At 40.3% G+C, this 26,042-nt stretch overlaps 1 protein-coding gene across 10 annotated transcripts in view; it reads left to right on the top strand.

The window, feature by feature from the left end:
- The window catches only part of git1 (G protein-coupled receptor kinase interacting ArfGAP 1), a 233,902-nt gene that overhangs the window by 160,699 nt on the left and 47,161 nt on the right, over window positions 1-26,042 (top strand). For 8 of the 10 annotated variants that reach the window (XM_063031299.1, XM_063031300.1, XM_063031298.1 and 5 more), the window contains 3 exons: window positions 4,497-4,523; window positions 11,394-11,445; window positions 15,267-15,339. In XM_063031299.1, coding sequence (XP_062887369.1) covers window positions 4,497-4,523; window positions 11,394-11,445; window positions 15,267-15,339 — 152 coding nt within the window. The remainder of the gene's footprint in view (window positions 1-4,496; window positions 4,524-11,393; window positions 11,446-15,266; window positions 15,340-26,042) is intronic. The other 2 variants (XM_063031294.1, XM_063031292.1) reach the window with 2 other exon arrangements.

Raw genomic sequence — 26,042 nt, 5'->3', positions numbered from 1 at the left:
TCAACAGGACCCCACCACTAAGCACATCTTTCCTTCTCCTCCTTCCGCAGGGATCGGTCCCTCCGCGATTCCCTGGTCCACACGTCCCTCCCCACAGATCTCCCACCTGGCACTTATCCCTGTGAGCGCAAGTGCTACACCTGTCCCTACACCTCCTCTCTTGCCACCATTCAGGGCCTCAAACAGTATTTCCAAGTGAGGCAACACTTCACTTGTGAGTCTGTTGGGGTCATCTATTGCATCCGGTGCTCCCGGTGCGGCCTCCTCTACATCGGTGAAAACCGACGCAGATTGGGGAACCGCTTCATCGAGCACCTCCGCTCTGTCCGCCAAAACAGACAGGATCTCCCAGTAGCCACCCACTTCAGTTCGGCTTCCCACTCCCATTCAGATATGTCCATACATGGCCTCCTGATGAGGCCAAACTCAGGTTGGAGGAGCAACACCTCATATACCGTCTAAGTAGTCTCCAGCCCCTTGGTATGAACATAGAGTTCTCCAACTTCTGGTAATTCCCTCCCCCTCCCTTCCCCTATCCCTATGTCACTCTGCCCCCTCCCCTAGCTGCCTACCACCTCCCTCTTGGTTCCGCCTCCTTCTACTACCCATTGTGTTTCCCCTATTCTTTCTTCACCTTTCCTGCCTATCCCCTCCCCCACCCCTTTATCTTTCCCCTTACTGGTTTTTCACCTGGAACCTACCCACCTTCTCCTTCCCACCATCCCCCCACCTTCTTTATAGGGCCTCTGCCCCTTCCCCCTACAGTCCTGACAAAGGGTTCCGGCCCGAAACGTCGACCGATCTTTTCCACGGATGCTGCCCGGCCTGCTGAGCTCCTCCAGCGTGTTTGGAGTGTTGAAGGAATTGATTGCGTTGTGCCTAAGCTTACAGATGATATAAAGATGAGCAGAGAAGCAGGTAGTGTTGTGGAAGCAGGGAGTCTCTGAATCACTTTACATTTTTTTGGGGTGAACTCCATCTGCCAATTTTCAACTAAGCTCTGCATTCTGTTAATGTCCTGTTGGAACCCTTGACATCCTTCTACACTATCTACAACACCACCAACCTTCCTGTCATCTGCAAAGTTATCAACCAGCTCTTCCACTTCCTCATCCAAATCATTTATGAAAGTCAAAGTCCCAGAATAGATCATTGCAGAACACCACTGGTCACTAATTTCCAGGCAGAATATGCTCCATCTACAACTACCCAATGCTTTCTATGGGCAAGTCAATTTTGAATCTACATAGCCAAGTTTCCCTGGGTCCCATGCCTCCTGGCTTTCTGAATGAACCTACCATGGGGCATCTTACTAAAATCCATATACACCACATTCACTGCTCCACCATCATCAATGTGTTTTGTCACATTTTCAAATAATTCAATCAGGCTCATGAGGCATGATCTGCCCTCTCAAACTCATACTGATTATCCTCAATCAGACTATACTTCTCCAAATATTCGTAAATCCCATCTCTAGCAATCTTCTCCAATAACTTGCCCACCACCGAAGTAAGAGTTACGGATCTAATTCCTAAGGTTATCCTTTCTCCCTTTTGTGAACAATGAATAACATGTGCCACCCTTCAATCAACTGGTACTACCCCTGTGGTCGGTAGCATTACCAAGGGTGCAGTAATCTCTTCCATAGCTAAATCTCTTTCCTAAATAGTGGGAGAGTCTAGGAACAGAAAGCACAACCGTGGTCGAATGGTAGAGCAGACTCGTTGAGCCGAATGGCCGCCTTCTGCTCCTGTGTCTTGTGGTTTTATAACTAAAACTGAATATCCGTGAAGGATTGCTTTCAATTGCTGAAAATGCATGTTTATAACAAAGTTTTGAAGATTTTAGCAAATAACACTATGTCTGATTTTAATTACTTTGTCAGATATGTGATCTGAAGAATATTTTCAAGTTGTTGAAAAATGTTCCTAAGGCCATAAATGGTTGAGAATGTATGCAAACAAGCTTTTTTCTCTTTCTCAGAATTCTCAATAAGGGAATCTTTGTGGGAAAATATGTTTGGCATGCTCATTCTGGAGGATTAAGGAAAAAAGCCAGAAGCATGTTTTTTCTTTAATTCAATTATATACAGTATGTTGATGTGAAGCATTTCATTGTTTAATGATCATGCAATAATAGGCCAGATTTTTCTCTCAATATAATAGTGAGGCTATTTACATCTCCATTATTTATGCACAAATGGTGTAATGACTTAAGAGTGTGGCAAATGAACATCCAAAATTGCTATCTGTTTGCCAGCAACTTCTCAAACATGTCTCCCGTAAAATGCATTGTGAATGCTGCAAAGCTTCTGTCTTTATCTGGGATACAAGTTAAAACCAAGTTAAATCTTGCCATTTCAAGTCTAGGGATGTTTAACATTTAGCATCTTTTAGAAGTATTGTGACAGTAATTAACACAATACTTTTAAAAGATTAAAAGTTAAACATTAATGTTAAAGCCATATTAGCTTTTGTTTCCTTAATTTAGTCTTTATTTTTCTTAACTTGATCTTCTGAACCAAATTTAACTTCTTGGAATTTACATTTGGCTCTGTCTTTCAGAATCGTTTTCAAAATCTTTTCATTCTTTCTGATGGGTTAAGAGGTTAAGTTGCTTCTTCTGTTACTTGAACTCATGTGCCCTATTTCCCTTGCTGAGCTGAAAATCAGCTCACACTTTCATTGTTTCCACCATTTCGTTTTTATTTCACACATTAAACCCATATACTAAATAATTTAACATCTCTAAATGCATACATGAAAGTATAGCTGAATTATTTTTCTGTTATACAAAAAATCTTGTACTATGCATAAATATCTTTATGTATATTAGTTTTTTTTAAAAGTGGACCAGGTTACACAATTAATTTCTTTATGAACTTAAACTAATTAAATCCTTTCTGGGAAGAGGTTGTGGGGAGGAAAGGGTATGCCATGAGTTAATTTAAATTAATTCCTTTCCTGTGATTCTGATGATTAGGTTCCAACAACTGGAACCTATTGGAGGGAAAAAAAGCCCTCACCCCATCCTCCCACCACCCCACCAGGGATAGGGTTCCTTTTGTCGTCACCAATCACTCCAGTAGTCTCCGCATCCAGCACTTAATTCTCTGTAACTTCCGCCATCTTCAACAGGATCCTACCACCAAGTACATCTTTCCCTCCTCACCATCCCCTGGGTTTCCACAGAGACCACTCCCTACACGACTCCCTTGTCCACTCATTCCTCCCCACTGATAACCCCTCCTGGTACTTATCCTTGCAAGCAGAACAAGTACCTTAACTGCGCCTACACCTCCTCCCTCACTGCTGTTCAGGGCCCCAAGCAGTCCTTCCAGGTAAGTCGACACTTCATCTGTGAGTCTGCTTGTGTCATCTACTGAATCCGTTGCTCCTGGTGTGGCCTCCTGGATATCTTGAGACCCGGCGTAGATTGGGAGACCGCTTCACCAAACACCTACGCTCCGTCCGCCAGAAATGGCAAGATCTCCCAGTGGCCACCCTTCAATTCTACTTCCCTTTCCGACATGTCAGTTCATTGGCTCCTCTACTGCTGCGATGAAGCTACACTCAGGATCAACATCTTGTATTCTGTCTGGGTAGCCTCCAACCTGATGGCATGAATATTGATTTCTTCGAGCTTCTGGTAGTTGCCCACTCCTTCCCTGCCCTCCACTTCACCATTATCTCCCTCTGGTGTTCCTTTCCCATCCCTTCCTTCCAAGGCCTCTACACTCTCCTATCAAATTCCCCCTTCTCCAGCCCTTCATCTCCTTCATCTATCAACTTCCCAGCTCTTCAACCCTCCCCCTCTCCCTGTTTCATCTATCACCTAGTACTACTTCCTCCCTCCCCCCCCCCCCAATCTTCTTGCTGTAACTTATCTTTTTTCCAGTCCTGATGAAGGGATTTGGCCCAAAACGTTGACTGTTTACTATTTTCCATAGATGCTGCCTGGCCTGCTGAGTTCCTCCAGCATTTTGTGTGTGTTTTATGAATTTATTATCCTGTCACATTATTTATTATTTTAATTCCACAGCTTCCTGAGCATCTTAAATTCCTGACTTTTATAAGTGTAAATGGCTCCTAAAATTCTAACAGTCTCACTTTGGCAGTATACTACCAAAATGTGTTTGCATTGCATATGAACTAAAGTTTGGAGCAGTGCACTTTGTTGCTCTATAGTGCAAATAAAATGGAATGAGTTTCTGCTGTCATTATGTATTCTTATATAAACAGATGGTGATGCAAATAATCACACCAGTATTTTGTTGCAGAAATTGCCTCTAGGTTTCATCTTTTATTATGTTCCACGTTAATGCAGCAACAGAATTGTAGTGATTGAACAGGTTTTTTTTATCTTTATCCATCTTTATCTCAAGGTTGAATCTGAGAAGTAACAGATGACCCACAAATACTCTTAGGTTCTCACAAATTGCTTATTCTAACAGATTTTCCTGTTTTTCCTCCTTTGCATTCCTTGGAAAATAGAACACGGCAAAAATGCATGACCCAGAGGTATTTTCATTTCATTTAGATCTTCCATTTGTTTTTGAAGCATGCCAATATTACATAAACATAGAACATTACTTCTCTGTACTACTTGCCTGTGATTTATTTCTTGCCAAAATACAACATCCACCCTAACCTCTGTAACCAGGTACTTAAAATGCTTGTGCTTGATTGATGTTTTAAATTGATTACCTAACAAAGTGAAGTACTTGCACATAATTTGTCATGGTCCAATTTTTCCAGGGTATTTCATAGTTTGCCTGATTGTTTTCTGAAATCTTTTGCATTGTGTCATACTTGAAGACTATCACGATAACAAGATATTGCTTATCGTGTAATATCGCAAGATATTACATGGAGGTTTGTGAAACTCCCACCCTGTCCCCTTCATCATCAAAATTCTGTTATCAGAAAATATGGCTTACCACAACCTTGAGGCATTGTCCTTGGTTCTATAGCCACTCTATGGTTGGAGTGAACTCTGGTCACTGATACCCAAAGCTCCTGCCCCAGCATATCTGAGCCATTTAAAATAATTAAGACTATAAAAAATATAAAACTAAATTGTCAATAAATGCATAAATCTATATCAAAAATGAAAAATCAAACGAAGACAGCCATTTAATGTACTAATTGCAGGAACTCCAGTTAGTATAAAAACAAGTGGCCAGATACAAATTGCACCCATTGCTACAGCTGGGTAATCTATGTTGTACCTTTTTTTTTGCTCGGTAAAAGGTCAATCTGCAAATATATAACCCCTTGAATGTTCTTCGCATTGCAATGTGTAGGAGCAGAGATCCAGAATGAATAGCACACAATGCAGCTAGCCAACATTTTCTTATCTAAGGGGCTATTCATCGGTGTGTTTCCGTCCAATATTGATTGCTTAAATGAAAGTTTAGCTCAGTTGTAAGATTTTGCTTTATTATTTTTAGCAACATAACAGTATTAGCACTTCATGCCTCCCATCTAATTCTCAGGCATTCTTTCTAGTTTTTTTCCCACTTTCAATTATGTTGTCCTTCCCATTCTGCAAGAATCTCAAACTGAACGGAATTTGAAAGTTGTTATCCTTAATGCTTTACTTTGTTCCAGCGTAATCCTTTTTTTTATTCAAAAATATTGCCAAATGTTCTAAGTTTTATGAAGTTTTGGCACCAGACTCTCCACGCTTGAAGACTAATGAAAGCTAAGGAGTGTTAAAATGGATCATGCATATCCAAGAGGACAATTACAGGTGTTTATTTGCTGTGCATCTACTGGTGATAAAGGAAAAAGTTATCTCTTGAACGTGTCAGAAACATAAATGGAGTGCTAATTTTAAATATGACCTATAAATTGGTTAGTTTTTAAGTGTAAGTATTGTCACTTGATTAGAAATATTGTTGTAGTTGAATGCTATATTAAAAATAAAGTCATGAACCAGTCAACTCCTGGGCCCTCAGAGGCTCCATCTTCCTCTCACCCCAACCCTCCCCTCTCCATTGACACCCCCAGCCTCCCCCCTCCCCCCTCTGATCCCAGCTCTCATCCGTGCCGGGTCTTTACCATCCCCTCCGACCTTCAACTGTCGGAGGCAGAACGCTCTGTTCTCAGTAAGGGCCTCACGTTTGTCCCCCTTCGCCCACACCTCAGCGAGTTCCGTGTTCGCCATGATGCGGAACTTTTCTTCCGCCGTCTCCGTCTCCGAGCCTACTTCTTCGGCAAGGACTCTTCCACCCCCACCGATGACCCCTTCTCCCGTCTTCATCCCTCCTCTTCTTCATGGACACCCCGCTCTGGTCTTCTGCCTGCTCTGGATCTCTTTATTGCCAACTGCCGACGGGACATCAACCGTCTCGACTTCACCGCACCTTGTCCCCATTCCAACCTCACTCCTTCGGAACGCTCTGCTCTCCACTCCCTCCGCACTAATCCTAACATTATTATTAAACCCGCTGATAAGGGGGGTGCTGTTGTAGTCTGGCGTACTGACCTCTACCTTGCCGAGGCACAGCGACAACTCGCGGATACCTCCTCTTATTTACCCCTCGATCGTGACCCCACTAAGGAGCACCAGGCCATTGTCTCCCACACTATCAACGACTTTATCCGCTCAGGGGATCTCCCATCCACTGCTACCAACCTTATAGTTCCCACACCCCGCACTTCCCGTTTCTACCTCCTACCCAAGATCCACAAACCTGCCTGTCCTGGCCGACCTATTGTCTCAGCTTGCTCCTGCCCCACCGAACTCGTTTCTGCATACCTCGACACTGTTTTATCACCCCTTGTTCAATCCCTTCCGACCTATGTTCGTGACACTTCTCACGCTCTTAAACTTTTCGATGATTTTAAGTTCCCTGGCCCCCACCGCTTTATTTTCACCTTGGATATCCAGTCCCTATATACTTCCATCCCCCATCCGGAAGGTCTCAAAGCTCTACGCTTCTTTTTGGATTCCAGACCTAATCAGTTCCCCTCTACCACCACTCTGCTCCGTCTAGCAGAATTAGTCCTTACTCTTAATAATTTCTCCTTTTGCTCCTCCCATTTCCTCCAAACTAAAGGTGTAGCTATGGGCACCCGTATGGGTCCTAGCTATGCCTGCCTTTTTGTTGGGTTTGTGGAACAATCTATGTTCCGTGCCTATTCTGGTATCTGTCCCCCACTTTTCCTTCGCTACATCGACGACTGCATTGGCGCTGCTTCCTGCACGCATGCAGAACTCGTTGACTTTATTAACTTTGCGTCCAACTTTCACCCTGCCCTCAAGTTTACCTGGTCCATTTCTGACACCTCCCTCCCCTTTCTAGATCTTTCTGTCTCTGTCTCTGGAGACAGCTTATCCACTGATGTCTACTATAAGCCTACTGACTCTCACAACTATCTGGACTATTCCTCTTCTCACCCTGTCTCTTGCAAAAACGCCATCCCCTTCTCGCAATTCCTCCGTCTCCGCCGCATCTGCTCTCAGGATGAGGCTTTTCATTCTAGGACGAGGGAGATGTCTTCATTTTTTAAAGAAAGGGGCTTCCCTTCCTCCACTATCAACTCTGCTCTTAAACGCATCTCCCCCATTTCACGTACATCTGCTCTCATTCCATCCTCCCACCACCCCACTAGGAATAGGGTTCCCCTGGTCCTCACCTACCACCCCACCAGCCTCCGGGTCCAACATATTATTCTCCGTAACTTCCGCCACCTCCAACGGGATCCCACCACTAAGTATATCTTTCCCTCCCCGCCTCTCTCTGCATTCCGCAGGGATCGCTCCCTACACAACTCCCTTGTCCATTCGTCCCCCCCATCCCTCCCCACTGATCTCCCTGCTGGCACTTATCCGTGTAAGCGGAACAAGTGCTACACATGCCTTTACACTTCCTCCCTTACCACCATTCAGGGCCCCAAACAGTCCTTCCAGGTGAGGCATCACTTCACCTGTGAGTCGACTGGGGTGATATACTGCGTCCGGTGCTCCCGATGTGGCCTTTTATATATTGGTGAGACCCGACGCAGACTGGGAGACCGCTTTGCTGAACATCTACGCTCTGTCCGCCAGAGAAAGCAGGATCTCCCAGTGGCCACACATTTTAATTCCACATCCCATTCCCATTCTGACATGTCTATCCACGGCCTCCTCTACTGTAAAGATGAAGCCACACTCAGGTTGGAGGAACAACACCTTATATTCTGTCTGGGTAGCCTCCAACCTGATGGCATGAACATTGACTTCTCTAACTTCCGCTAGGCCCCACCTCCCCCTCGTACCCCATCTGTTACTCTTTTTAATGCACACATTCTTTCTCTCACTCTCCTTTTTCTCCCTCTGTCCCTCTGAATATACCTCTTGCCCATCCTCTGGGTCCCCCCCCCCCCCGTCTTTCTTCCCGGACCTCCTGTCCCATGATCCTCTCGTATCCCCTTCTGCCTATCACCTGTCCAGCTCTCGGCTCCATCCCTCCCCCTCCTGTCTTCTCCTATCATTTTGCATCTCCCCCTCTCCCTCCAGCTTTCAAATCCCTTACTCACTCTTCCTTCAGTTAGTCCTGACGAAGGGTCTCGGCCTGAAACGTCGACTGCGCCTCTTCCTATAGATGCTGCCTGGCCTGCTGCGTTCACCAGCAACTTTGATGTATGCAGCCAAATTTTAAACTTGTTTAATGTAAGAGAATCAAAGTTCAATCCCTGTGTTCATGAAACAATTTAAAAGGTCACTCCTGTTCTTAAATAGGTGTGATTTGTATGAGGTTGTGAACAGGTAACTGAACTAAAGATGTAAATCCTCCTCCTAACCAGGCTTAATTATTTGATAATATTGAAGATGTTTTGTTTGCCAACATGCCTCTAATCTTGTAATACTGATACCACATCTGTGATTTCTTTTGGAGTGAAAGTTCAAAAGCTTCAGAATTGAAAAGAATCCTTCTGGTTATGTGCTATGGTTGTATATACCTCAGCACTTCGGTGATATGGAAATTTCTTTAAAATCAATCTATAAATAAGTGAAGAATAAGATGTGGTCACACTTCTGTCAAGTACACTATTATAACAAAATAAAGAACTTAGTTTGGAATTGTTCATTCATGATGTGATTTTCTTTTTGTTAGAGGTGAGGAAGGAACTATGAGAGCAGATTCAGCAGAATACAGATGAGCCTCCGATGTTGAAATGTGACTGCTTTGCAATCAGTTTCAAAAATCAGAATTGTAAGAGATGCTTTAGATACCAGTGAAGGAAAGTCTAGAGCAGAGATTCTCAACCCGGGGATCTATGGACCCCTTGCACAATAGCATTGGCCTGTGACACAAGAAATGTTGGGAACCCCTAGTGTCGAGAAAAATAAAGATAAATTATAACCTAGCTAAATGATTTTGGGAAAGAAGTTTTGAAAATTTGTAAGCCAAATTATTTTAGACTCCTGATTCAATAACTTTCAATGTTACTGTTGTAACTTTTGAATCAATAATATTGTCATGCTGCTGTTTGCTGCAGGCGAAATGCAGTTTCCACTGCCAATACGTAGGCTGGCCTTTTGAGACTAGTAATGCAACATAACCTCTCTAAATTATAATTTGTGTTCCTTCTTTTTTGTTTGGATGTTGTAGAAGATACACTCCCAACTAGTGTATCGAATCAGAAAACAAAACTTGAATGGAACAGAAGTGATGCTTTACAGCTAGAGTTATTCACCATTCCCCTGGAGTAGACAGAGTTGGCAACATAAAAGTAGATCTTCCTAGAAAAGCTAACTTATTGAATTTCTCTGTTACTTCTGTTCAGAATACTTTCAAATAATCATTAGAGAAATTACACTATCTTTTAAACTGAAAACATTCTTCATTACATCTTCAATGTTATGCAAGCAACCAACAAGTGCTGCGAGTTTTTTTAAAATTTACATTAACCACCACAGGAAAAAAATAATGTAATTGCACTCATAACTTTATATGTAAAGTTGAGGTCTACAAATGTGCATGCAAGAATCCAGAGTCATAAAATTGCAGTATTGTTTAAGAACAGTCATTCTTTATAATTTATCATTATAATTACCCTTTTTCACTCCCTTTGAAATTTGTTGAACTGCTCCATAATCCTTCAGTTGCAACCTCTAGGATTCTTCCCTCAGTAGCTAATTCTACATCAGAAATTAGTTTTGTGAGTTCAGAAATATACCACATGCTGCTTGCCTTGGATTTTTGTATTCAAATAAGCAAAATTCAAATCTAAAATGGATTATAATTTGGAACATGCTCATTTCATACATTGTTCTTTAGATTTTTCTTTGGACTTGTGTGCGTGGAGCCCATATTTCAAGCAACCACTTTGTTGTAATTTTATTAATTGAAAAGCTGACATCAAGGAACTTCAACAGATTTTTGACTCAAACCATTTAGTAATTAATGCTTATGAGTATTTGTCTCCATTTAATTTTAAGTGATTACTTTCCAAGTGACATGTTATTCATTTTTAGAAGGATTATTATTAGTTTGACAGTTACTCTTGAGTAAAAACAGTACATTACTTGATTGAGCCAATTGGTTGATGTGCAAAATCATATCTCCTCCCCATTATCCCCTTTCTGGGAGATAGAGCATGCATGCTTAATTTGGGGATATATTTGTTTCCCTGTATAATTCAGAGTTAACACAGGAAACTCCTCTAGACCACCAAATTAATGTGTCATGAAATCACACAGCACAGAATAGACCAAGTCCATGTTGACCATCAGTTGCCTATTTAAATTAATCTTGAAGTAATCTTATTTTGGCACAGCTTTGGGAAATGAAAGGAAACACACATAGTCACAGAGAATGTGCATACTCAGTTATAAACACTTTTAGAACTGATGAAATATTATTATGTGGCTTTGTGGAAAAAATTTTTGAGATGTATGTCCTTTTTGCCATATTTAATCCAAAGTATTGTTCACCCTTAACTAAGGGCACAGAAAATGCATGGGTACTTTTAAAATTATGTATGTTTGTTGTAAATGTATGGGTGACAAATTGAACTGATCGCCAAAGCAGTACATTAACAGGATTCCACTAACAGTGGCTGCTATACTCAAGATATCAGGTTGTAAGTTGTCATTGAATAAAATTACTGTTAAGTAACACTATTAGTATTTCAGTTCCAAAACCAATCCATCTCTTAAGTCACACACGTTTGCAAAGGAAACTTAACCAGATAAACTTTTGAAGCATTGCTTTATCTCCAGTTGTTTGTAGTCCCTTGTATTCTAAATTTCTGAGTGTTTGTAATGAACAGTTTTATAGAGTCAATGATTCATCCTGAGCATTTGTACCAGGTTCCATTTGAAAGTTAATATTGTTATCAATGCATGTTTTATTGACCAAGTTCCTGAGTTGTGCTTTTCATGTTTCTCTTCAGTAGCTTGGACTTATCAGAACTAGCTAAGGCAGCCAAAAAGAAACTTCAAGCAGTAAGTTATGAATAAACAATACTTTTGCATTACTATGAATATATTTCTCTCTGACAAATTGTTTCCCATATTTCATATATATATATATTGCGATTTCCTTTTGTAGGTTACGTAAGTATTAAAATTGGAGCAATAAACAAAAAATGCAATATCTACACAACATATCATTTGGGATCTGAAACAATTGAATAGGACTTAACTAGAGATTCTTTTAGTTGCAGCTATTGCATTTCCAATACTTTTAATATTTTGTAGATTATGTAGCTTGCTTTGAGCTTCCTTGCTTAACTATGCAAATAGATAAAACGTTGCAACTCAGTAATGCTTGAATCTTTTTGTGTGTTATAATTGTTTTTATTAATTGTGTAGTTTCCAATTTTACTTGTCTGTTGCATTTAACTATTCTGTATTCATCTCAGTCATGGTACTTTTGCCTCAAAATTTTCACAACTCCGTTTGTCATGAACCAAATTTAGAAACCACCACCCATGACTCTTAAGACTTCCTGCACTTGGTTCTAATGGAATTTATTCTTCTGAAATAATCACAAATTTATTTTCTATCTGTACATGCAGTAAGAACTACTGATATTATGGTTTGTGTAAAATTACTGCATTTGTCATTTTAAGTATGTTTCTTTTCCCACAACTTTCACAGGTGACTTTTGGTACCATGCCAAGCTAGGCACAGTTCCAGTGAGGGTTTATGTTGAGCTGGGGGTTCCAATGCGACAAGCAAGAGAGTGAAAAGTATTTGTAGCTAGATCTTATCCTGTCAAAATTTGCACATGCACCTTTTCTAATATGGGACACTGGGGATTAATGAAGGTCCCTAGAACCAAGCCTTGGGATACTTAGACAAATGGCAAAAAATTCTTAACATCGCCAAAAAGATTTGCATAAATAATTTTATTCTCACACTCGGTGGTGCAGAGCAAACCCATTGTATGAGTACCCTTTCTGATGATTGCTTTGATTTGCTGTAGGTATCTTATTTCAGAGTGTATTCAGCCAATAATGTTATGCTGCTTAAGAGTTTTGAAAAGAATTTGATGCCAAGCTATCATTGTAAACAAAAACAACAATTGCAGATTCTAGAAATCTGTAACAAGAAATTATGAGCAGCACTCAACATGTTCGGCAGCATTCATAGAAAGAGTTGATATTACAGGTTGATGACTTTTTATCAGAACTGGTCATCAGCTTGTAACGTTAATTCTGTTTCTTTCCATAGATGCTAGCTGATCTGACTTTTTCTGACATCGGCTTTTTGATTTGTGATGGTAATGAATTCCCCTGAACCCTTGATTTTAGGTATACAACCTTAGGCTGAGTGAGTTGAATAGAATCTTCTCTATGGCTAGATGGTAATCATTGCTTTTCTTTTAAGAAAATGAATGATTGGATCTTTGAAGCAGAGGTAGAATGTAAAAAAGTAGCGGTCATTTCAGGCACTATATGTGGGTTTCATTAGAGACTCAGTAGAATATCATCTGAGTGCTTTCACTTTGAGTTCTTGCTGCTGCATTTTTACTACATTCCCTATTGAGATAATTACTAAAGACATAAGAAAACAGTGCAAGGTCATGGACTACCCTCAATGATAACAGGTTTTTTTTTTGTAAATCTATTCAAATCACAGTTTTGCTTTGTAACGACATGGAATGCACCGAAATAACACTTTTCCATTGGGCTTCCAGCATTTTGAAGCTGTCAGTCAAATCCGTGTGCTAAAACATCTAAATGAGCTATATTCAATTGCCAAATAAGAACTTAAATCAAGGTCACAAATTTATAGGGACTGAAGAAATCTATTTCTGTTGTATGAAATGATGAGGTTATTGTTATTTTCTGATAAATCTCATCCTATAATTCTCACTATTCTGTAGTCAAAACTAGAAGCCAGTAGATAATGTTCAGATTTCATATACCTGTTTTTTGAATAATGGGAAGGGTGAACAAAGCAGTTGGAATACCATGTGGGAAAAATGTGAGAACACCCACTTTGATACACATGCAAGAAAATTTGCAAATGGTGAGTATTGATGTACTTGTGCTTGTACACAGGTCATGGAGATTAACATGCAATTTAATAGGCATCCGTTAGTCTCATGAAACTATGGATTTGCGCCTTGGAAGGTTTCCAGGGTGCAGGCCTGGGCAAGGTTGTATGGAGGACCAGCAGTTGCCCATGCTACAAGTCTCCCCTCTCCACGCCACCGATGTTGTCCAAGGGAAGGGCATTAGGACCCATACAGCTTGGCACCGGTGTTGTCGCAGAGCAATGTGTGGTTAAGTGCCTTGCTCAAGGCTCAGCCAAGGCTCGAACTAGCGACCTTCAAATGACTAGACGAACGCCTTAACCATTTGGCCACGCGCCAACACAACATGCAATTGCATGCAATTGCACAAGTGATTAAGGTAAATGGATATATTATCCTCGACTATGAAAGGAGATATTTCATTAAGTTATATGCAGACTTCATAGATCATGTGGAGTTCTGTGTATGATTTTGCCCTCCATACTGTGAAAAGATGGAATAGAGGTGAGGATGTATGAGATTACTTCATGAATGTGAAGTTGTGTGAAGAGTGACAATGTTAGAGCTATATTCTGTATAGGGTAGAGGAGGTCACTTTGAAACTAGGGTTCTGAAAGTCTAAATACAAGAAGGGGGTGTTTCTTTAGCTGAGGAATCTTGGTCAGGGAGTGCACTTTCGGATTGAGGATGTTTCCCCTTGCAGAGCAGTCTTAAGAGAGAAAAACAGTTTTAAAATTGTAGGACTAAGGAAGAGAAGTTTCTTTACTGTGAGTGGTGAACTTGTATATTTCTCTTCTCCAGAGAGTTATAGAGGTTCAGGCAAGCTCATTGAAAACAGAGATCTGTAGACTTATGAACTAAGGATCTTGGGATAGTACTGGAGGTAGAATATTAGCATTGATATTGATGAATGTGTCTGTGTGTATAGTTCATATTTTCACTTTGCTCTGCTGTTCCTATTGCTTTACACCTTTAATGGCATAGGAGGGAGAGACCAAGGCATCATGGGAACCCTGGCAGTATCAGCAGAACTGGAAATGGGACAGGCATCCCTTTTAGGAAGTGCAAAATATTTGGCAGGCAAAACCCTGCCAGACTCTGGCTCTGCATGATTATTTGTAAGGCCTGTTGTGCGTTGCGCCCACAACAACTAAAAGTAAAATGTGACACAAGCTGCAAATCTGAAACAGTGTAAAGCAGCTAATGGACAGCAGGTCAATAACCTCCCTGCGCCTTGCCACAATGCCTGCTGTGGAAGTACAAGTAAAACGCAGTCCCTTTGATAAACCAGCTGGAAGAAAGCACAAGTCCTTGGAAGTGAGAAAGAAATAAAAATAACACTCAAGCATAGTTCTCACAGTGGGTAGATGTACTCCTACTCCAGGAGTCTACAGATTTATCTTTTTTTCACTATCAACAGATAGCAATGTCTGTTGAAGCTGATAAACTGGCTTTGGGAAAACATAAGATAATATTGTTGTCCTTGAATTATAAATGAGAAAGCATCACAAAGGCTTGTGTGGCAAAATCAAATGGAGTAAATTAAAAGTGCGCTCACAGATCAAACGATGTAGATTTTAATTTTCTTGAGTGAATGACATACTTCTAAGAGTTTAAAATAAGTTGCAATTATTTACTCTGTTAATTATAAGTTTATTGCAAGCTTAGACAAACCGTCTTTTGAACCTCATCAATGCAATACAACATTACTTGGTTTCTGATTGGGCAATACTTTTTAAAAATTTAATTGTAAATTGTTATATGTTCGCTTTATGTGCAGCTGAATAACCGACTTTTTGAAGAACTTGCGATGGATGTTTATGATGAAGTTGATCGCCGCGAGAATGACGCAGGTATATCGAGTTTTTTAGTGTACAAGTATTACTGGAGGTTGTAATAGAAGGGATTTCAGTAATCATAATATGTATCTTTGGCTGAAATGCTTTAAAGGTAAGTCGGTACATTGTCTTTTGAGGCAAAAATCAAGGCACATACACAAAGACTTATACTTTGTCCACAAAGATGACACCTATGTCCAAAAGTTGTTGTTAACTAAGCAAGATGATTTTCTGTACTTGTGCATTCCAGTAAAACCACAGATATAAGCATTTGGAATCCATATACTGTTTTTTTTTTGCAGTTTATAAACTGGAAAATCTTGCCCTTAGTGTCTAGGAGAAGGCCTTTTAAACTCATACTGATACCATAAGCAATATAAGTCAGAATTGTTGAATTGCTAAGTTCACAAAGAAACTAAAATGTAGATATTGGCTGTGTTAATTTTCCATAAGGTGCCATGGGTGATGAAATGGGGAAAGCTGACAATGAAAAGGATTAATATTAGAGTAAATGGGTGATTGGTGGTCAGTGTAGACTTAGTGGGCTGAAGAGCCTGTTTCCATGCTGTTTTTCTCTATAAATAGAACATTCTTTAATCAAGGAGTACATGTGAAGCCATTTATCTTTTCCATTTTCAAAAATAGAAAGATTAATTAAAAATGAATTTGTTTACTGGAGGGCCCCACGTGCAATCAAATTGAAATACCAAAGGCAAGAAAAACATGTCAACATTTCAATTTGTCCTTTTTTATGATTTGGAAAAGCTTGGCATGCTGTTGATTTTGAGTAAAGCCAAAAGAACCAAAACTGAGTAACACAAAATGCTGGAGGAACTCAGCAAGTCAGGCAGCATCTATGGAGAGAAATAAACAGTTGACATTATGGGCTGAAACTTTTGGGAGCAAAAATCCTCTTGGCCTCTTCCCAAACCTTCAATAGTTTGCAAGACCTTAGCCTCAATACCTCCTTGTGCAACTGGATTCTCGATTTTCTCACTCCAACCCAATTTGGGTTGGCAACATCTCTTCCATGATTTCCATCAGTGCAGGCGCACCACAAGGCTGTGTATTTAGCCCCCTGCTCTGCTCACTTTATACTTACGACTGAGGCTAAGCACAATTCCAGTGCCATGCTTGGGTTTGCTGATGACACCACTCTCATTGACTGAATCAGAAGTTGTGATGTTTCAGCGTAGAGGAGGGAGATTGGAAATCTGACTGAGTCGTGCCACAGCAACCTCTCACTGAATGCCAACAAGACCAAGGAGTTGATTATTGACTTCACAAGGAGGAACCCAGAGGTTCATGAGCCAGTCTTCATCAGAAGATCAGAGGCGGTGAGGGTCAGCAACTTTAAATTCCTTGGTGTTAGCATTTTAGAGGACCTGTCCTGCACTACACAAAAAATAGTAGATACTGCCCAGTTCACCACAGGCTAACCAAAGGGATGCCAGTAGACTATGGCAGGGTCTAAATGAGATCACTGGGCGCAAAGAAAAGGCTGGGAATATCAATAACAGTGGCGCTTCTCTTCCTGATGAACTTAACGTATTCTACGCAAGGTTCGAACAGAAAAGGAGTGCCCCGCTCCCTCCGGATGAACCGGACCTGGTGGCATCGAGATTCATTGTCACCGAGGAGGACGTTAGAAGGGCGTTCCTGAAGATAAATCCAAGGAAGGCGACAGGCCCAGATGGCGTCCTGGGACGGGTTCTCTGGGCCTGTGCAAGCGAGCTAGCTGGAGTGTTTGCTGACATTTTCAACTGCTCCTTGCTTCAGTCTAAGATCCCCTCGTGTTTTAAGAAGGCAACGATAATCCCAGTGCCGAAGAAGAGCAAGGTGGCATGCCTGAACGACTATCGACCCTTACCATTGAGCACATCTATACAAAGCATTGTCGCAGGAAAACAGCATTTATCATCAGGGACCCCCACCACCCATGACAAGCTCTCTTCTTGCTGCTGCCATCAGGAAGAAGGTACACACACCACCAGGCTCAAAAACACATCACCCCTCATCCATCAGCCTCTTCAACCAAATTTATTTGAATCTTGTATAGTTTTTCGAGGATGTTACCAGGAAAGTTGATGAAGTCAAGGCAGTGGATGTTGTCTTCGTGGACTTTAGCAAGGCCTTTGACAGGGTCCAGCATGGGAGGCTGGTAAAGAAACTTCAGTTGCTTGGCATTCAAGATGAGTAATAACCTGGATTAGACATTGGCTTCGTGGGAGAAACCAAAGTGTAGTAGTAGGTGATTGCCCCCTCTAATTGGAGGGCTGTGATCAATGCAGTGCTGCAAGGTTCAGTGCTGGGTCTGTTGTTGTCTGTGACGAGAAAAACTGCAGATGCCAGAAATCCAAGTAACACACACAAAATGCTAGAGGAACTCAGCAGGCCAGACAATATCTATGGAAAAAAAGTACATTCGATGTTTTGGGCAGGTTCTGGTGAAGTTCTCAGCCCGAAACATTGGTTGTACTTTTTTTCGATAGATGCTGCCTGGCCTGCTGAGTTCTACCAGCATTTTGTGTGTGTTGCCGTTGTTGTCTCTCATCTATATCAACGATCTGGATGCTAGTGTGGTTAACTGGATCAGCAGATTTGCAGATAACACCAAGACTGGGGATGCAGTGGACAGTGAGGGAGTCTATCAGAGCTTGCAGGATCTGAACCAGTGGGAAAAACAAGCTGAAAAATAACAGATGGAATTTAATACAGACAAGTGTGAGGTGTTGTAGTTCAGTAGGACCAACCAGGATAAGTCTTACAGAGTGAATGGAACAGCACTGAGGAGTGCGGTAGAACAAAAGGATCTGAGAATACAGGTCCATAATTCGTTGAAAGTGATAAGGTCATAAAGCTTTTGGCCCGTTGGCCTTCATAAATCAAAGTATTGAGTGCAAGCGATGAAATGTTATGTTTAAGCTGTATAAGGTGTTGGTGAAGGCTAATTTGGAATATTGTGTTCAGTTTTGGTCACCTGCCCACAGGAAAAATGTAAATAAGGTTGAAAGTGTGCAGAGACTGGGACTGGAGGACATGACTAGGAAGGATTGAATAGGTTAGGACTTTAGAAGATTGAGGGGAGATTTGGTAGAGGTATAGAAATTTATGACAGGTATAAATAGGGTAGATGCAGGTTTTTTCCACTGAGGTCGGGGGGGGGTGCTATAACTAAAGGTCATGGGTTAAGGGTGAAAGGTAAAATGTTTACTGGGAACATGAGGGGAAATTTCTTCACTCAGAGGGTTTTGAGAGTGTGGAACAAGTTTCCAGTGTAAGTGGTGCATGAGAGCTTGATTTCAATGTTTTAAGAGAAGTTTGGATAGGACCGTGGATGGAAGGCTATGGTCCAGGTGCAAGGCACTAGGCAGTTTAAATGATTTGGCACGAACTAGATAGGCCAAAGGGCCTGTTTCTGCTTACTACTTTTCTATGACTCTATAATCATAGTAGAATCAATGAAAGACTACACCAATTTGTGTGTTAAGCCAGTGTGCAAAAAGCAACAAACTGTGCAAATATGGAAAGAAAAAAATAATAATAAGCAATAAATATCATGAACTTTTGACGAAGAGTCCTTGAAACTGAGTCTGTAGATTATGGGAACATTTCAATGATGAGGCAAGTGAAGTTGAGTGAAGTTATGTCCTTTGGTTCGAAAGCCTGATGGTTGAGGGGTATTAACTGTTCCCGAACCTGGTGATGTGAATCCTGAGGCTCCTGTACCACCTTCTTGATCACAGCAATGAGACGAGAGCATGCCCTGAGTGTTGGGGGTCCCTGATGATGGGTGTGTCATGTCTAAAACAACGGAACCCAGGAACATTGACCTGTCTGTCCTGCCCCTCCTGCTAATGGCTGGTATGTCATAATTCTACATGCTGATCCATGTCAGCTTCTTTGTCTGAGGGGACCAAATGTTATATTTCCAATTTTCAAATGGTATTAAACTTGGTGGGATTATGATTACAGATGATCCTAGGAAAATGTTTCAAAAAGCATGGGCAATCAAAGTGGCTGGTTGAGAACATAGCAAATGGAACATAAAGAGGTTGTCCAGTTTGGTGCATATAAATGAAGGCACAAATGTTGAATGGTGAGAAATTGGATAATGTTGACAACTGAAGGAACATAAGCACATGTGACTCTACCGTTACACTTTGTTAAATTTAAATCCTTCAAGCTTTAGAAATACTGCCCTGACAATATCATGCTTATATGTCCGGTTTAGAAGATTGAGAAGTCTTTGAAACTTTTGCAGATAGAGGATGATAGTTTCTTCTGCCAGGTGTGGCTAGATCTCAAAATAGGAGCAGGAGAAAGCTAGAGATATGGTCCAAAGCCATTCAGGCTGAGATGAGAAGAAACTTCTGCGAGAGGATACAGAATCTTCACAATCCTCTACCCAAAAGGATTTTAAAGCATATTCATGACTGTTTGATGGATAATTTGGATATTAAGGAAATTGAGAAATATGGGATTAGTTGCACTGAGGTAAAAGATCTTATTGTGCTCTTATTGAATGGAAGGGTCAGAGACCAAATAGGCTGCTTCTGTTTTGTTTCTTAAGATCTCTCAGAGTATTAAGGTAGGCGTGATCTCCAGAAACTTAGTGTAGATGCTTGTTGTCAGAAGCATTCCATTCTGCTTTATTCAAAGGATCATTTTATTATCTATGTACGCAGAATACAACTCTTAAGATTTGTCTTCAGATAGCCATAAAATACAGAAAACCATAGAAGTAGTTGAAAGAAAAACATCAATCCCACCACCCCACATGGAAAGAAAAAGAAACAAAAACTCGCAAACCACAAACTTCCCTCAACCCCTCCTTGCACAATAAGTAACAGATCACCCACAATGAGAAACAAGAAGAACATCAAACCCTAAACCTCCAACCCACCAATCGGCAACAAGAAAGAATGGGTGAGAACACGAAAAAAACATCGAAATAAAAGGGGGCAATATGAGCTACAGTTAGTTTGAACTACAGCCCAATCCATAAATCTCAGAATTCCAATAACATCTCCAAGAGCATCAAGACCCTGCAGCCCCTCCGAGGAAAGCGATTTGAACCATAGTGATCATGTTAGCAAACACTCTAGGTGGAGAGCGAAAGAAAGAAACTATTAAACCTGGCTATTGATTTTGAAATGTCTTCATAACTCAGTTTATTCCCATCATAGATATAAATACATTTGTGTCTACTTCAATGTGTACTGAATGTTGTTGAGAAAAAGTAATGAATAAGCTGTGCAGAGATTTTACAGCAATTGCACGAGTAAAATTAGCAGATTGTGTCCATCACTTTGCTGCTTAGTAATATATCATTGAAGGAACAAGAGTCGTCTGAGCCAAATATTTTGCTTTGTGTAAATAAATATGCACTGCTTGTTTTTATCATGACCATCTGCAAATATTAATCTTCCTTTGGTATTTAGTCAAACATGTACAAAAAAATACTTCATAGATGTATCAGCATCAGTGTTTTCACACAGCCAGTGCCATAGTCTCTCTCAAATTAAACGTTTAGCTGTGTGTTGCAGAGTTAGCGTGTATGAGAGCCTATCGGAAAACTTGTCATTTGCGAAAAGTTGCTTTGACAGTAATTTAGGGTTACAATGTTTTTTTTGAAGGGTAAGATATATTTATACCCAGAGCTTGCAAGTGAAAATGGAAATGTTATCATTCTGGCCTGTCTGCTGTAAACTACAAGTAGATTTTTATCTCCCTCACTTGATGGTACTTGATCTGACCTGCTATGATAGTATCAGACTAATCCAGGTCCACGTAAATGTGGCAACATAGAATGTGCCAAACTGGAGGAGTAAACTAACTCTCCATGAGGCAGAGCAGGCCTCAGAAAGCAGAAGCCCCACTGCCAGCTCTATCTTTCACCACATTGTTAACTGAGGTGTTTAAAAACTAATGAAGTGGATTTAACAGTAATCAAACATTTTAGCTCGTATTATGGTATATCAAAAATAAAAGAAAATAAGCTTACCATTTTAGTGAAAGTTGATGACTCCATGCAGATGAATATTACCTATTTGTACATCAGTCATGCCACAAATAAAGATGGGAAACAAGGTGCTTTCTTGAGCTGTCACTCCTACAGGTTTTATCAAATATTTGTTTGTAACCCTCAGGTTCAGATGGCAGCATTAGTCTAGGGGAAGACGCTCTCCAGCCCGCCAAACTTGTGAAATCTCATTTGTGTGGCTGCTGCGTGATGTTTTCCCCGTTACAAATCAGTACCACAAAATGACAAACAGTACACCATGTGCAATTAAACAATTTAGCTTTATAATTCTTAATTTGACTAGAGGATTAATAAAGTAACAAAAAGAAAAGGGCCCATTTTAATGAAACATTCTAACGCGCAAGTTGGAGCTCAGGATTTTCCCGTCTGTTTGTTCTCCATCGATTCCCCCGGGCATTGTCGACTCCTGACCCCATTCCACGTCCATTCAGTTCTGCAGTCTACGACCTCTCCATTCTGGCAACTTCTCTCTCCATCTTCCACCAAACAAAAACCCGCAAATACCTCACTCTCGGGCACACAGGAAAGAAAAGGGCACTCCCCTCATAGGACGCCGCACATTCCAAAGCCCCCATTATCTCTAGAAATAACCCAAACACTGCTGATACAGAGGAACCGTTGCATTAGCAGTGAAACCTTTCCCGGGACGTTTCATGTTTATGCAGAATGTATGAGTCCAAGTTGAGTTCTATGATTTAAAAATCTGTCTAATATTTGAGTATTAAGAAAGATGATGCTATGGAAGATCTGTCCTCCTCCCTTTCTTTACCTTCTTCCTATTCATTTCCCTAGCAAAATTCCCTAGTTCCCCAACTGATCCCAAAGTGTGAACGTTTCAAGCAACTTATCTGACAAGATTAGGGCCCAGCCTCTTAAAAGACGATTTGTATGTCTGCATTTATATGGCTTCCAGAAGGTATTATTGGGTGGGCATAGTGTGCAGTTTGTTCCATGGAATTCAGTAATGGTCAGCTATCACCATTCAAATAGCTTGTGCATTTACCTAATGAGCCTGTGTAGCTTTTGTCACAGATGTCTTAAAATATTTAATATGACACTGAATAGAATCTTAATCATTTATGTTAACATTATTTAAAAATTTATATATTCTTTAAGATCACTTTATTAAAATCAAACTCTAGATGGAAGAAGCATGTAATGTAGTATAATAGTGGTACCAGTGATCTGAGGGTCACCATTAAAACAATTAATGCAGATTTAATAAGAAACTGTGATAGGAATGCACTTACTGTGGGGAGTGCTTGTTATTGCTGCCAATAGACTTTTCAGAGACTGGAAAATTTTATCCATTTTTGGAAAAGCTTTTGGTTCAGTACTTTCCCATTATCAGATGAGGATAAGTAACATCTGGTATTTAACTCTGTGTGTACTACATTGCAGAGGACAGCTGAATAAGAGTGGAAAATGAACTGTCTGGAGTTCAGGTAATTTAGTTGCTCTGAAAACGGATTGTGTTCAAATCATTCCTGTTATTCATCAGTCTTTGTATTTTTCATCAGTTTCCTAAATATAGAAGCTAGCTACCAAAACAGGAAGAGAAATCTATTCAGGTTTAATGCTTTTGGAAAACAAGGCTCAAATGAATTGCAATTTAGTTTTAAAGTGGATTTAACATAACCACTTGTTAAAAAGCTAAATATAAAATAAGGTAAGAATTATTTTAAAGTTTTTTTTTGCGATTATTTGCCCGAACTGGTTTTGCCTTGCTGCAAGTCCAAGGGCGGCGTACATTTCTCTCGGTTATTTAACTTGATTTTTCAATATCCTTTCCAAGTGCACGTTGTGAAGTGTTCAGTAGAACCTGATGTACTTCTGGTTTGGAAGTCATTGTTTGAAGTATGGTAGCATGATTGTATTATGAGAGCTAAACTTTACAAAGTTCTTAACAGATTTATATGTGAGATTAAAAACTTGGAAGTGAATTCTAAACAGTTGCTAGATGGGAAAAGAAATAAATTATAAATGTTATTTGTATAAAGTAATAGATCCATAGCTTTCCAGGTTATATCTGCTTCTTAGTTTCAGCTATCTTCTACTATTGTAAAATTTTCCAGATATTCTACCATATTGTGGTATTCCCAAATGAGGCTGGGAAGAGGCCAAGTCTGGTCTTCTCCTGCTGTTCACTTTCTAGCAGGAGCATCTGTGCACATACAGGAGAATACAGGTTATGTCTTTTCTTGTCCTGGAGAAGTGGATATTAGTTGAAAGTTTTGGCCAACTCGGCACAGACTGCAGATCAAATGTGATCTTGTCTTTTTTCTTGTCTGTGTCTTTTATAAGGCAATGTTTTGCTAACTAATTCAAGAAATCTGTTGAAGTGCTGTTGTTTAAAACTTTGAAGCTTTCTGCAGTGATTTCTTCATGCCAAAATCACCAAAGTGCTGTTGTTAAGTCCAAACCCAATTGCAACAGGAAAAAATGAACCTTGTGTTTAGTTTAGTTCTGAAATCATTTCCTGTGGGTTCTTATGTTTACATAGAAATGCATGTTTGAGACTGGAAATGGGTTTTATTGCCCACCCAAGCAATATTACTGCTATCAACTTACATGAATGGTAGTCTTAATCTGTATACCCATTACCATTTCTTATATTCTTTTTAGTTGCAATATTCGATGGTTCTTTGATCACTACACTCAGTCTACTCCCTAGCCGCATCAATTAATTGTTTTTTTTATTAAAAACTCTCCCTCCTTCCTTATTAATCATGGTAGAGACTGCTTGGTCTGACTACTCAACCACTAGAAAATGTCCTATATATAAATCTAAATATTCTATATGATTTCACTGAATTCCAGCTCTAGATTTACCCATTTCATAATACTAACTTTGCTTTGCAGTTTTCTTTGATCCACACAAATATATTAAATTACTATGTGTAAAATTGGATACTCCCATTTCCAAGTAAGTGACATACATATTGCTGTGGCCCATTCCAATCTGTAACCAACCACTCTTTTAAAATAAAATGTTTTTATTTCCTGCTTTGTTGCTTCAATAATCATTTAATCCATTAGTACACTAATTCCAAACACAAAAATATTTTTCAGTCTCAAATGATCAATGCTTTCTAAAATTATCTTGTAATTATTTGTCAGTCTAACAACTTGTGTCAGCATGCATTGTCCGGAATAAATTATTTCCTGCTGAATTTCCAGTATCTTGAAGAAATTCTTCTCATTAGGAGGCATCGAAGTTAATTAAATTGTTAAGATGGGGACAGAAACAGGTGCTGGTCTTTTGAATTTAAACTTACTGTCTGCTATTTCTCTTCCACCATGTCAATAGATATAGAAGGCTACAGATCCCATTGTAATCAGCTCCAAGTCTGGCTGAGTATATTGTTATAACAAAATTTAATAGAGCTTGCTGGAATTATAAGAAAATTATAACACTGTGGGACCCCATTTGGCCAATAATGTTTTTGTTGATTAGCAGTTACCTAGCCCAAACCCATCACAAGGTTTCAAAGGTACAATTAATGTCAGAGAAATATATACAATATACATCCTGAATTTTTTTTTCAGAACCATCCACGAAAACAGAGGAGTGCCCCAAAGGATGAATGACAGTTAAGTGTTGGAATCCCAAAGTCCCCCCCCCCTCAGCTCCCTCTTCCCACACATAAGCAGCAGCAAAGCAATGATCCCCCCCTCCCCCACCAGCAAAAAAAAGGCATTGGTGCCCCCCATCGAGCACTCAAGCATGCAGCAAAGTATCAATAAAGAGATGAACTTGCAGTACCCCAAAGGCTACTCATTCACCTGGTAATTCGACATATCACAGGCTCACTCTCTCCCTAATAGGGGAAGAAGAGGTGTCCCCGTTTCACAGCGAGAGGGGAGACATAACAAACAACTCGCTGATTTACAAAGTTAAAAGTCTGTTGCGTTGCTTTTTCCGAGCTCTGTGGCCAAAGAACTCGGTTCTCTGAGCACACAGCCAGTAGCCAGCTCGCTGCTTTCAATCTTCCGTGTACTCCCATGACACACCAGTTTCCTGCGGAGACACCGACTCTGAGTCTGCCCGCCTCCAGAGCCACAAAATCCCAGAACCCTGAAGGCACACTAGTCTTCTAGGCCGCATCCTTGGTATATCGACTAGCGGCCAGACATGAGACCCCGAGAGTGGGTCCCATTCCCGCAAAGAACCAAAGTCAGCGTGTGACTCCAGGTCAGGATCTTCAAAAGAACCCTGAAAGGGAAAAATGGAGATATTAAAGACAGAAATAGAGCTGTCTTCAAGAAAAGGAGTTGCCGTTAGGTGCCATCGTTGTCCTAAACACCGCCCAGTCCAGAGCACATTCAAGTACTCTTTAAATGTGAGAGCTTCTACTCTCTGGTCTCCTTTTCAAGCAGTGTGTTGCACACCCATTCAACCCTCTGATTAAAAATGGTGTGTTCATTGCCTTGCTAATCTATCCACCAATTATTCTAAATCTACCCATTAGATCTATACTCGTTGCAGTTTGAGAAGTCAAATTAGAAATATCCTGATGTGTTACAAATTTTTGCAGCTAATGGAAGAAAAGGAAAAGGTAACATCAGCATTTGAATAGTGTTGATTGTAAATGAACTGCACAAACACAACAAATGGGCACAAATGAGAAAAATAGGAAAAAGCTTGGTATATATCTGATCTCAATATCGG

Source organism: Mobula hypostoma, chromosome 23, assembly GCF_963921235.1.
Source record: "Mobula hypostoma chromosome 23, sMobHyp1.1, whole genome shotgun sequence".
Classification (NCBI taxonomy): domain Eukaryota; kingdom Metazoa; phylum Chordata; class Chondrichthyes; order Myliobatiformes; family Myliobatidae; genus Mobula; species Mobula hypostoma.
Note: the sequence above shows the minus strand (reverse complement) of the source record. Positions and strands in the feature narration are given on the sequence as shown.